The 13,848-nt window shown below is 38.3% G+C and overlaps 1 protein-coding gene across 1 annotated transcript in view; it reads left to right on the forward strand.

Moving 5' to 3' along the window:
• Nucleotides 1-13,848, forward strand: part of LOC121527695 (trichohyalin-like) — a 153,297-nt gene that overhangs the window by 64,040 nt on the left and 75,409 nt on the right. Inside the window, exon 5 of the mRNA XM_041814721.1 lies at nt 4,047-4,226. Within this exon, the coding sequence (XP_041670655.1) occupies nt 4,047-4,226 (180 nt within the window). The remainder of the gene's footprint in view (nt 1-4,046; nt 4,227-13,848) is intronic.

A 13,848-nucleotide genomic window follows, 5' to 3' on the forward strand; every position in this document is an offset into this window, starting at 1 on the left:
GTGTATATACCTGTACAGACTTAAATATCAGCATTTGTATCAGCTAAAATTTAATATACTGTACATAGAAATTATATATATTGGCTCATTTTGTAGAATCTTTGGTTTTGTAGTCTTTTGTTGCACATTAGAGACCGATCTGTGGTCTCAATGTCTGTAAGAGAAAAGAACGAGCAGGGCGGGTGAGGGACTTGGACTAGGTTGTGGTCGGCTCAGGTCTCTCTGAAGAGAACGTTGGCCATGGAGGAGAAAGTCTGAAAACAGCTGGTCAGAGAGAGAAAGGCTTCACAGCAGAGAAAAGTCAGTAACAGACACAGACGGGGGGGGGGGGGTTCTTAAATAAGGACCAGGATCAGGTACCCTCCCTAAATCAAATCCAGTCAGGGACATGAGGGAATTCTCCTCATTTTTTACTTCCTTCACAGTTAATCATCCGTCCTTCTTCCCCTCCTCCTCTCTCGCCCTCTCTCCATATTTAATAACTCATCGCCACCATCTTTGCTCCGCTGAGGCTTTTCTCTGGTACAATAAAAAAAAAAACGTTGGTGTGAATATCTCTCAGACTGGAGGAGGCTCTGACAGCTCTGTCTGTTGTTCGTTCTTCCTCTCATCTCTGTCCGGTCTTGCCCTCGCCCCGATGAGAACTAAAGGTAATGTATGGGACATTAAAGAGTCATAGTCATGATGAATGGACGGCCTTTAGGTTCCTCTCCTCGTCCTTTTCCCCTCTTTCTTAGAATCCTTACTCCCTCTAAGTAGATCACTGATGTGTTTAAGTTTAAATTAACCATTTACTGTGTCCTTGACCAAACCCATTCATTTATCCTGCTACTGTTTTAGCTTTCAGCTGACTGAATGAACCGACATGAAAGCACCCATGTCTCTGCTTAGAAACACTTGAAACGCTCTCTTAAAGGCTGACTTTACACCTTTATCTTTTTACAGTAACTTCATTTCTGGTTGCATCATTGATTCATTCATCTACAGGAGCGTGGCTCGCTCTGAGACACTAGTCGCAGGTTACTGACACTAAACTCTGTCTTTTTTCCCTTTTCATCACTAACTAAAGCTTTTCTTCTGTGGAGGTTATACGTTATCATTCAGAGGGTTGACTAGAGGCTGACTAACAGTTTTCATAAAGTAGTACAGATGCAGTCTGCTGTTTTCAGAGACACATTTTTGTATTGATAGAGAGAAAAACCTGAGCAGCTTAAAATTAAGCTTAAACACTGGTCTTCTGTAGGCCTCACTGTTAAACTAGTGACCGCCTCAGCTTTAATGAAGAATTTCTAAAAGGTCTAACAGGACAAAAATGTTCGGTTTACTTTGATATCTCTGTGATGCAGCTCTAAACAGATTCTTTCTATTTTTCTCTCTGACATTAATGTTGACACGAGTGAGGAACAAAGCAAGAGGGAGATGAGCTGATATTTTTGATAATGAGAAGGTTCCTTTGTTTCATATTGAAACAATACAGGAGCTGTCAGTAGAATTAAGGATGTTCCTAATCGTCTATTTCCCCGTTTAGCTAAATGCCCATTTAAATTGTGTTTAACTGACTAGTCTGAGGGGCTGCACAGTGGCGCAGGGGTTAGGGTGTGCCTCTCGCCCAATGACAGCTGGGATAGGCTCCAGCCCCCCGTGACCCTGAACAGGATAAACAAAGATAAAAGAAGATGGATGAATGACTAGTCTGAAGAGGAGAAAACAGTCAAATTCCTCACAGGGTCACTGTATTTTAGTGGGTGTGATGTGAGCCTATAGTCTCTACAGTGTGGCTAACATTAGCAGCTACCGCCACCAGCCTTCATTCCTCTTTGCAGATTATTATCATGCTTTGAGTTTAACCCTCCATAGTCTATATACCACTTTATTCCATACTACACGCTAACCGCTAAGCTACTGCTGAGCTTCACATATTTATGTACGTTGGGGCCGCGGGAAAGCTCAGACAGGAAAGCAGTGGCCGATAACTGAAGCTACAGCGGCCTCTAGTGGAGGGAGGTTCATTAAAATTTAAGAATATTAAAGACCTGGATTTCAAGCCTGTGTTTATAAAAAATGATTGGTAATTAGTGTAGTGACTCGTAAACTAATTTAACCATTTAACACTCCTAACTAGAATATCTACACGAATAGAATCAATTAAAATTGTTAATTGAATTTAAACCTTGCAATTTTGAATAAAAACGATTTAGGCCAGGAGTGTCAAACTCAGGCCCGAGGGACAAATCTGGGCCATGGTACAGTTATACCCAGCCCACAGAATCACATTTTTTACTCTAACTGGCCCACCAGTATGCGGTCTAAAGATCTCCTCCAGTATAAAAAAATAAACTTAACCATGATCATTTAAAATATCCTGAAGTGATAAATATTTGAAAAAGTGAAGAAAAAATATTAGATAAGAGTCAGAAATGTAGGAAAATAAATTAATTTGTGTTTTCATTTCATATTTTCAATTTTGCATCTCACAATTAAGACCTGATATTTTCTTTTTGTTTCAGATTTTGATGCTTTGGACCAGTAGTTCTCAACTGGTCCAGCCAAAATACCCACCACCTACTATAATATGAAGTAGGGACCAAACTTTCAGATTTTTATTTAAATAATTCGACAAAAAATTCTGAAATTTGGACTTAGACAGAAAAACAACACTAGGTTGAACAAAGAGACTGGCTTGCACTTTAAGAGGACATACATTTTGGTTGTTTTCTTGAAAGTTAACAAGACATTTACAAATTATCATGCAAAAACTGTCTTTAAAAATATTTCCATCCAAGATAACATGATAAATAAGTTAAGAACAACCACAATTTACCAATTTTCCTGCATATGGATAGATGTCTGCCTAGTGTTTCAATATCAGAGATTTTTGCCTTTTTTTCTGAAACCAGTTTGCGACCCACTGAAAACAGCCCCGTGTCACACTTTGGGTCCCGACCAAGAAGTTGAGAAGCACTGCTTTAGACTCATGATTTTAAATGTTATCTCATTATTTAAAAAAACACAAAAAATAACATTATCTTGACTTTTTATATCATATTTTGACTTTTTAGGTTCATAATTTTAATTTATATTTAAATTACAAGTCTTATTTTGACTTTTTTAGCCCATCATTTTGAATTTTACCACCCGTTTTGGCCATTTCAACTCCTAACTTTGACCGTATTTTGTCATTTTAGCTTCACAATTAAAAAATTTACCTTGTATTTTGAAAAAAATAAAAACATTATTTTTGACTTGTTATCTCAGATTTTGACCCTTTAATCTTTTAGTTTAGACTTTTTAAAATCTCAGAATCATCCTTTATCTCTGTAAAGTTTTTTTTTTTTTTTTTTTTTTTTTTATCTTCCATAATTAATGACCTGTTGAAAATGAGGTTGACAGTTTCTGGTTAAATGTTGACTCTGTCAGGCTCTCAGGTTAGTCCTAAATTCAGAATCCCGCCCCTGCTGTGACTGAGTTTGACTCCCATGGTTCAGACCATCAGTGGTGATACCCAGCTTAACAGTGAGTTTACGATGGTAGGATATGATGCAGTATGGTGTTAATGAATGAATGAAGCATCTATTACGCCATCAGGCTTGCACTGAGAACATAAAACCTTAAACTGCTAAAAATCAACAGCCACTCATAAAATAAAACCAAATCATTAGAATCCAATACTAAAGAGCATCCTTAAAGAACTGGAGCAGATGTGTAGTAAGATCATTACAGTGAACAGAGGGGGTTATACTAAACTTAGTGAATCTCCATTCAGCTGAAGCTTATCTGATTTTTGGTCATCGTTGTCCATCCCTACTCTACAGTTAGTGACCTAAGACTTTACGATGTGTTTTACTGGCAGTGGAGCAGTAACTGTAGAGCTCTCCAGCTCAGCACAAAGACTTTATGATGCTCCTTTTCACTGCTATGGAGACAAAGCAGAGGAAAGTGTCCCTAAGTTATCCCTTCATTTCCTTTCCTCCTGCTCCTACGTAGTTGTTGCCACTTCATACTTTGACGCACATTCATCTCTGTCTTCTGTTTCTGCTCATGCTCAGTTACAGACCAGTGAAAGCACGAGAAGGGACGTCAGTGAAACCTTGGATAAGACCAGAACCAGCCTACATATAGAGAGACAGCAGAAGCAGCAGATCCAGGACCAGTTGGACCATGTCACCGGTGTGATGGAGGGTCTGCAACAGGAGCTGACACAGGTGCAGGACGCAGCTACAAAGACGGTGAGAGTTTTTACTCTATCAACTCAGTGGAGGTCAAAACAAGATCTGTGGGTCTCTTCTACCTGTGTTATTTAGATTTTTTGTTATGAATCCTTTAGAAACATGTGAGAACAACCCCCACTTCCAAAAAAGTTGGGTCGCTGTGTAAAATGTAAATAAAAACAGAAGTCAATGATTGTAAAATCCCATAAGCTCATATTTGATTCACAATAGAACATAAACAACATAGTTGAAAAGCTGAGGCATTTTACCATTTCATAAAAGTATTCGCTCATTTTGGATTTGATGGCAGCAAGAGATCTCAAAAAAAGTGGGAACAGTACGATGTTTATCATTGTGTAGCATCCTCTCTACTTTCGTCTGTAAACTTCTGAGAAGTGAGGAATTTTGTCCCATTCTTGTCTGATGTAGGATTTTTGCTGCTCAACAGTCCTGGATCTTCTTTGCTGGATTTTTCCTTTTCTGATGCTCTAAAAGTTTTCTATTGGTGAAAGGTCTGGACTGTAGGCACCCAGTTCAGGACCCGGACTCTTCCGCTGTGAAGCCATGCTGTTGTGTTGGATGTGGTATGTGGTTTAGCATTGTCTTGCTGAAATAGTCAAGGCCTTCCCTGACAGAGATGTCTTGATGTGGGCATATGTTGCTCTAAAACCTTGATCTACGTTTCAGCATTGATAGTGGTATATACAGTCTCAAAGAAGAATTTTAAATTTTGATTAATGTGACCACAGAACAGTTTTCCATGTGGCGGTGTTCCTGGATTCTGTTCACATATGGCTTCTTCTTTGCATGATTTAACTCTAACTCACTTACTACTCATTATACTGACCTGTTACCAACTTAATTAGCTTCAAAATGCTCTTCCAGCTGGTTTTCATTAGTACCACTTACTGTTCCAGCCTTATATTGCCCTGTCCCTACTGTTTTTAAATGTGTTGATGGACCCACATATAGCCTCGACCTCTAGCTGGGACCCCGTCCTGCCGAATATCTAAAAGTATTTGTACAAATATGAAATATTTGGCGTTTGGCTTTATTTTGAATTAACTAAGTAGCACCATGGAGCTATCCTAAAACTCAAAGTGCAGACACAAAGCATGCATGTCTACCTCTGCAAAAGCAGACTGTGGCACAGGGAGCAGCCTGTCATTGCTCTGTTTTGGCCTGCTTTATAAATTTTCATTTGTATATGAAAAAATACATCCCTGAATCATTTAATCATCTGAATCTGAATAAACTAATCTAGCTCCAGGAGTGAAAGCATCCTCAGAAACTCATGTAACACTCAATAAGAGACATTTGCATTTGACCTCCCTGCTGTTTTCCCTGTATTGTTAACACTTTTACATAATTAGACAGTTTTTCCCCTCACAAGGTCGGGACACATTTCTGCACAGAGTGGACATTGTGAGGAGAGAACGGTTAAACGGCCATGTCTACAGCACGGAGATGAAATATAATATTCACTTTAATGTAATGCATTGTCTTTCCTACAATGGGACTGATAAGAAGGGTCGCACAGGTGAGGGATTCATTTAAATATTCAATTTTCAAATGTAATATTGGCAGTGACAGGCATTGTCTATTTCTACAATGGAGCTGATAATAAGACTGGAGATAATGGGGAAATGGATGTTCTGATATTTAGAGCCTTATTAAAAACACACGGATATGACAGAAACAGACTTCACTAAGATTTAAACTCTGTTTGAATACAGTTTTATTCTAGCTAGCATCACAGAACAATTAAATATCTCAGTGGTTTTATTAGGGATAGACAACACCAATTTTTAGTACATTTTCATTTAGGGACTCACTGATAAAGAGTAGTGTTATTACTACTTCATTACAGCTGTAGAAGTTTGCACATTCGTATCGCACTTTAACATACCCTTTGTTTTGAAAATGATAATAATGCCAAATATTATGTCAAGATACGCTAGGAGACAATAGATACAATAAGAGAAATACCACACACTATACCATAACTGACCATATCAAGTAGGGGTGTAAAGTGTGTTCGTACCATACCAATTCGGTACAGGCCTCTCAGTTCGGTACAGACGTGTACCGAATGGATACATGTGAAATGAAGCTCATACGCAGACGGAAAACCAGAGAACAACACACTGTCACACTGTCCTGGCAAACACACAACCACAGCAACAGCCTGAATATTCCCAGATTAAGGTGTCCTGTTTAGGAACACTTTGTTTTCCAGTAGAATACAACAGTGGACAAAGACATCAACAGTAGTGCTGACTTTATTCAGCGGTGTTGCTGGCAGTCCAGCGGATCAATCAAAGCATTTGAAAAGCCTTCACTTAAACAAGAACGTCACTGCAACAGGGAGGAACAACAAAAAGTCTCACCAGCCGGTTATTAATTTCCCATCATTTAAGATTTTTTCATTATAACTATGGATCTCTGGTTTTTGAAACAAATTCATTCTAAATGCCGCAGTACCTTCAACTGTCAGCCTCAGAGGAGGGGGAGAGGGGACTCCATCATGTCTTCTGCTGAGTCATAGGTAAAGTTATCCTCAGATTTCACACGGCTCTAACCTCTTTACCTGCCAAGATGGGCTGTGAAAAGTTCTCCCAAACTTTGTAGCAGGTCCCATTGGTTAAAAAAGTAATACAGTTCTGAAGTCTGTGTTGAAATCAGCAGGATAGATGCTAATTAGCATACTTAACAAGCTAACTCAAGCTAACAAGTTGGGTGGGAAATTGTAGTGTTTAAAGAACATGTAATATGTCAATATATCAATTAAAATAACGTAGTAATTAAAAAGTGTATTTATTTATTAATAGTTTTATTATTGCTCTTTTGGAAGGAGGTTGCAGCATTATTAATAATTTGAATATAATTTATAATTTTTTCAGCCTATTTATTCTAATATAATCATTTTTTAAAATCTGTTATTTATTCGCTTTAGTTAACGTACCAAAAAAGTAACGAACTGTGACTTCGAAACAAAGGTATGTACCAAACTGAATTTTTTTGTACCATTACACCCCTAATATCAAGCATTACATTATAACACACTGGTTCCCAACATATGGTTCAGGACCCTCTGGGGTGCACCAAAGATCTCAGGCAGAGCAACTGTGGTATCCTTAGAAAAACATGCACAACTATGATTGTGTTAAGGATTTAGACCTTTAGTAGAACCGTGAGAATTCAAGGAATTTCCTGAGAGATATGACAAACAGGAAGTTGGTCGGAGATGGCCCAAAAATACAAGCAAAACCCAGGGAAGAGAAAAGATTTTAAAAAAAGGATACAGTATGATGCAATACAATATACAGTGCAGTGAAAAATTATTTGCCCCATTTCTGATTCCTGTTTTTTTTTTTTTTTTTTTTTTTTTTTTTTTTAATCACACTTAAATGTTTCGGATCATCAAGCCAATTTCAATGTTTCACAAAGACAACCTAAGTAAATACAAAATGCAGTTTCTGAAGGCAGATTTTATTTATTAAGGGTAAAAAAAAAAACCTATCTGGCTCTATGTGAAAAATCATGAGTTAACTGTGATTAACCACCGTTCTTGGAAAGCTGAGTCCAGTTTCACTGGCCACTCCCAGGCCTGATTACTGCCAGATTTGTTGAATCAAGAAATCACTTAAATAGAAGCTGTCAGACAAAATTAAGTAGGCTACAAGAACAAATGAGAAACAAAGTGATTGAAATCTATCAGTCTGGAAAAGGTTGCAAAGCCATCCCCAAGTCTTTGGAACTCCAGCAAACCACGGTCAGAGCCATTATCCACAAATGGGGAAAACTGGGAACAGTGGTAAACCTTCCCAGGAGTGGTGGGCCAACCAAAATTACTCCAAGAGTGCAACAACGACTGATCCAGGAGGTCACAAGAGAACCCAGAACCACATCTAAAGAACTGCAGGCCTCAGTGGCCTCAGTTAAGGTCTGAGTTCATGACTCAACCATAAGAAAGACACTGGGCAAAAATAGCATCATGGGAGAGTTCAAAGGCCAAAACCACTGCTGACAAAAAAGAACACAAAGGCTTGTCTTACATTTGCCAAAAATCATCTTGCTGATCCCCAAGATTTTTGGAGAAATATTCTGTGGACTGACAAGACAAAAGTTGAACTTTTTGGAAGGTGTGCGTCCCATTACACCTGGCGTAAAAATAACACAGCATTTGATAAAAAGAACATCATGCCAACAGTCAAACATAGTGGTGGCAGTGTGATGGTTTGGGGTTGCTTTGCTGCTTCAGGACCTGGGCCACTTGCTGTGATTGATGGAGCTGAATTATGCTGTCTACCAGAAAATCCTGAAGGAGGACGTCTTGCCATCAGTTCATGCCCTCAAGCTCAAGCGTTTTTGGGTTATGCAGCAGGACAGCGACCCGAAGCATACCAGCAAGTCCACCTCTGAATGGCTCAAAAAAACAAAAAACAAAATGAAGGTTTTGGAGTGGCCAAGTCAAAGTTCGGACTTAAATCCAATTGAGACGCTGTGGTGGGACCTTAAATGGGCAGTTCATGCTGGAAAACCCTCCAATATGGCTGAGTTAAAACAAGTCTGTGAAGAGGAGTGGACCAAAATTCCTCCACAGTGATGCAAAAGACTCATCACCAGTTATCACAAACACTTGATTTCAGTTATTGCTGCCAAGGGTGGCACAACCAGTTATTTGGTTCAGGGGCCAATTACTTTTTTACATAGGACCAGAGAGGTGTTATAGTGTGGTATGATACTTAGACAATAAAAAATGATAGAATGATGTAATATTACTTTATCTTCCTGTCTGAAGCTCCAGTTTATCTAACATTTAACACAGTAGGATCAATAAACAGTATTGACTCTGATCATCTACATGTAAACAGAGAAAAGGCATACATGGCACATGATCTATATTTTAAAGATTCTACGTAAAACATCATCTTAAATCAGAGTAAAACCATGGTAAAACACCAGTAGAATGTTGTTCACAGTAGTGATTGAGGTGGGAATAAACAAGTTTTTATAACAATCAATAAATCAATCATGTAATTCTTCTTTTTGTGGATGCAGTTAGTTTAACTGTTGGTCTTTGTGCATGTGTGGGCGTGTGCACATGTGCAGCAGCGTGTCTTTCATGTTGGGATTGGTTAAGTCGACGGTCGGACCATTACACAGTGTCCAGGGATCTGGTTTCTGGCCCACATCTGGCCCTGCTTTATGCACCAAAAATGTTCTGTCTCTGATCTATTACAAGCTCTCTCTCTCTCTCTGTCACACACCCACACATGGACTCACACACAATTACAGCTTTGCATTCACTCATGCTCACTTCATTGAATCACTGTATGGACGCTGGTAGCAGTAGGTGTGTGGAACAGAGTGCCAGCCTGCCTGCTCCCACTTGAACATGAGTGAAACTGAGGGAACTTTTAAGTGTTTTTCTTTTCAGCTCTAAATGTCCTAACATTAGCACAGCTGAACAAATACAGTCCAAACTCTCCTCTTCATCTGGAATCCACTCAGCTGGTTCTCTCTCCCTCTCATTTTCAGCCGCCCTCGTTTTGGCATCTTTGCTTTGGAGAAAAGAAAAGTGCTTTATCTATTCTTTAGGGAGCTAGTTCCTCCTGCACATCCCTCTGAGATGGTAGGGTTTGTTCAGATGAGGCACAATCACAGTTCAACAAAGAATTTGGTCATTCAGAACTGACATAACTTTAATCCATTTGACAATACTCTGCATTGATAATCTGTTTTTAGTGACCTGATACCAGAACTCTCTGTCCCTCCTCTGATTCTAACAACAGTCCATCCATCATCACTGTGTCTCTGCCTGTGGGTTGATATCCCTACATTGTGATTAGAATGAATGGAAGCCAGTTAGCCACCAGCTAATAGGCGAGCAGTGATTCTTTAACAGCTTTTCTTCCGCATGTTGTCATGAACATGCTTTAAAGGCCATGCTGATTTACTTTTTAGACAATTAAACTTTTGGGATACTAGACTAGAATGAAACCTGGGGGCAAGGAGTATCCTGCATGCAACAGGCAAGGATGGAATGTTTCATAAACTTTAAAGGAGGACTTGGTCTCTGTAGGCAGGGATGGAATGTTTTAAAAACTTTAAAAGATGACATCATCTTGAAAGTTAAGGATAGAAGCTTTTATTAACTCTAGAGGATGACATCATTTTAAAGGCAAGGATGGAATATTTTATAAACTTTAAAGGATGACTCTATCTTTAAAGGCAAGGATGAAACGTTTTACAAACTTTAAAGGATGACACTATCTTTAAAGACAAGGATGGAATGTTTTATCACTTTAAAGGATGACTATCTTTACAGGCAAGGATGGAATGTTTTTTTTTTATCAACTTTAAAGGATGAAACTATCTTTAAAGGCCAGGATGGAATTTTTTTTTCTATAAATTTTAAAGGATGATGCTATTTTTGAAGGCAAGAATGTGATGTTTTATAAACTTTAAAGGCAAGGATGAAACATTTTATAAACTTTAAAGGATGACACTAGCTTTAAAGACAAGGATGGAATGTTTTATCACTTTAAAGGATGACTGTCTTTGCAGGCAAGGATGGAATGTTTTTTTTATCAACTTTAAAGGATGACACTATCTTTAAAGGCAAGGATGAAATGTTTTTTTCTATAAATTTTAAAGGATGATGCTATTTTTGAAGGCAAGAATGGAATGTTTTATAAACTTTGATGGATGTCATGGTCCCTGAAGGCAAAGATGGATGTTTGATAAACTTTAAAGGATGTCTCTATTTTTAAAGGCAAGGATGGAATGTTTTTTAATTAACTTAAGGATTACACTTTCTTTAAAGGCAAGGATGAAATGTTTTATAAACTGTAAAGGATGGCATGGTCCCTGAAGGCAAGGTTGGAATGTTTAATAAACTTTAAAGGCTGACTTTAACTTTAAAGGCAAGGATGGAATGTTTTTAGTATAAACTTTAAAGGATGACACTATCTTTAAAGGCAAGGATGGAATGTTTTTAGTATAAACTTTAAAGGATGACACTATCTTTAAAGGCAAGGATGGAATGCTTTATAAACTTAAACAGATGGCATGGTCCCTGAAGGCAAGGTTGGAATGCTTTATAAACTTTAAAGGATGACTCTATCTTTAAAGGCAAGGATGGAATGTTGGAGAAGCTCAGGATGTTGGTGGCTCTTCTATTCCTTTTTTCCCTCATTGTAGGCCAGAGATGGCCACTTTAGGAAAAGTTGGTGGAACTGGCAAGGAGCGCTCCTCCATTTCCACCCAGTTTTTCAAAAGTTGTCAACAAAGGAGTCTCAACATGAGAGAAATACTGAAGGTTTCTGCTCTGTTCCGATGATAAAACTGAATGAGGGAATCAGGATGGGTGGTTTATGGACGAGCTGGCTGTAAGAGCTGACTCCCGTTTGTGAGCCAGTTTCCTTTCTCTTCCATTTCTGTTGATGATTTAAAGATACAAAAAGCAAGACTTTTGCTCCATAAAGACCCGTTTGGAAGTTGAAATACTAGCTCTTATTTCTGAGCTGAATAATTCAGATCTCTAAAAAGAGCCACAGTCCTCATCACTCTGAGTGAGTCTGGACGGACATGAATAAAGTCATGCTTTAGTTTACTAACAGGAAACAGCTGATCATATCAGCTGATGGGGCAGTCTTTGATATGTTTCATAATGCACTGCATCTACATAACCAACCCAGTCTACATCCCCACTTCCTCTGTATCTGTCTGAGCTATCAGATATTAAAGTGTGTTTAGTTCATGTTTAGGTCTGTCTATAGCATCAGGGATTACCACTTTGAATCTGAATTCTTTAATCTGATATAAACCCATTTAATGTGTTGTGTCTGAGAGGAGCCTTGAATTCTGGGTGTGGAGAAAATGTCTGATATTCCAAACTTCTGTAGTTCACCAGATGTCAAGTTTTTCTGTGGAGAAAACATGAAAAATGGCATCTCAGAGCAATAAAAATAAAATGGATTTTTCATTTTTTTATACAAACAAATCCACCAAATCCCATGTCTCTCTACCCTTCTTCTTATAGGTCCTACTAATTTACCTTTCCTCCATCTTTACCAGCTTGTCTGTATCTCCCTGACTCACACTCCCTGTGGCTGCAGTTTGAACATGTGGTATATGTGTCAAAGTGCCCTGAACTCTCCCATCAAAGAGCATGAAAGAGAGGAAGCCATTAACATGACAAGGGGCTTTGTTTCAGAGATCATCTGCTCCGTCTCCTCAGAAACGAAATACACATGTAGGACACTAAAACACAGCCAGGGTCATAAATTCACAGAGGAGAGGGAGGGACGGATTCAAGGAAGAAACGTGGAAAAAAGAGAGAAAGAAGGAAGGGATGAGGGAGAGAGAGGGATTCAAGGAAGAATCATGGAAAAAAGAGCGAAAGGAGGAAGGGATTAGGGAGTGAGAGGGACAGATTCAAGGAAGAAATGTGGAAAAAAGAGAGAGAGGAATGAATTCTGAAAAACAGAAGTTATATTAAAGTTGCATTGTATTTAAGCTGAGGCTGTGTGTGGGACTGTGAAAAACTAGGGTTGGGCATCACGGCAAAATATTTAAAAAGTCAATCTCAAAAGAAAAAAAAAAAAGAAAAAAAAAAGTGCATCACATTGTAGGACCTCGCTTTAAAATAATAAAAAAAATGATCCTGATCTTTGCAGTCAGCCTCTGATTCACTATAAACACTCACATAACAGCTATGTGCTGAGCAGAGGTCCTGTTCCCACAATGCAACATGTCAAAATACCGACAAAATACCTGAGTACGAGTACAATGCACCGTTTTTTACAGTGAGTCTGACAGTTTGTGAGGAAACTCTGGACAGTGAATTTAGGTGTTTCTCATGAGATCTCAACTCTTTCATTTATTCATTGGAAACAACAAAGCTGGTTTTTACATGATGATGTGTTTTATTTCTTAATCTTTACAACACAAACACAATGTTCATGCTATCACATTGAATTTTGAGTAAAAGTTAGAATTAGAGCAAATAAATGCTAAATCTATTAGCTGTCTTAGGGTAATTTCATTTATGCGTTAGCATCAAGCTCACAAACTCAAGTACACATCCTTATCGCATCTTCGTTCTTCGGTAAATTACCAGTGATGAATGCTTTTCCCTTAAATGTACACCTCTACTAAATATGTGGTCAGTTTTCATCACGTTGTGGTGTTGTTTGGAGAGTTGTCACATCCAGATCATTCAGAAAGAATCTGAACTCCTTCACTTTTTCCAGTATTGTTGTTTCAGTTTGATGCTCCAGCCATTTAAATTCACATTTATCCTCATGAATCTAACCTCAGTACCCCATCACGACAAAGTGAAAACATAATTTAAAAAAAGAAAAAATTCTGCAAAATCTGCAAATTTCTTACAAATAAAAAACTGGAATATCACACTTGTTAGGACAGTTAAATCAAGTTATCATGGATGCTTGCTCATACCTAATGCTGCTGCATGTAAAAATAATGCACCATAAATATGGACCCTGAGTCTTATCACTTTATTCATTGTTAATTTTCCTCATCGGGTCTCTGCAGCTTCCTTTGACTCTGAAAGCATGCACTTGTATCTTTTCGGAGTTTAATGAATAAAATAATTCAAATTGCCTGT

Source organism: Cheilinus undulatus, linkage group 19 (assembly GCF_018320785.1).
Source record: "Cheilinus undulatus linkage group 19, ASM1832078v1, whole genome shotgun sequence".
Lineage (NCBI taxonomy): Eukaryota > Metazoa > Chordata > Actinopteri > Labriformes > Labridae > Cheilinus > Cheilinus undulatus.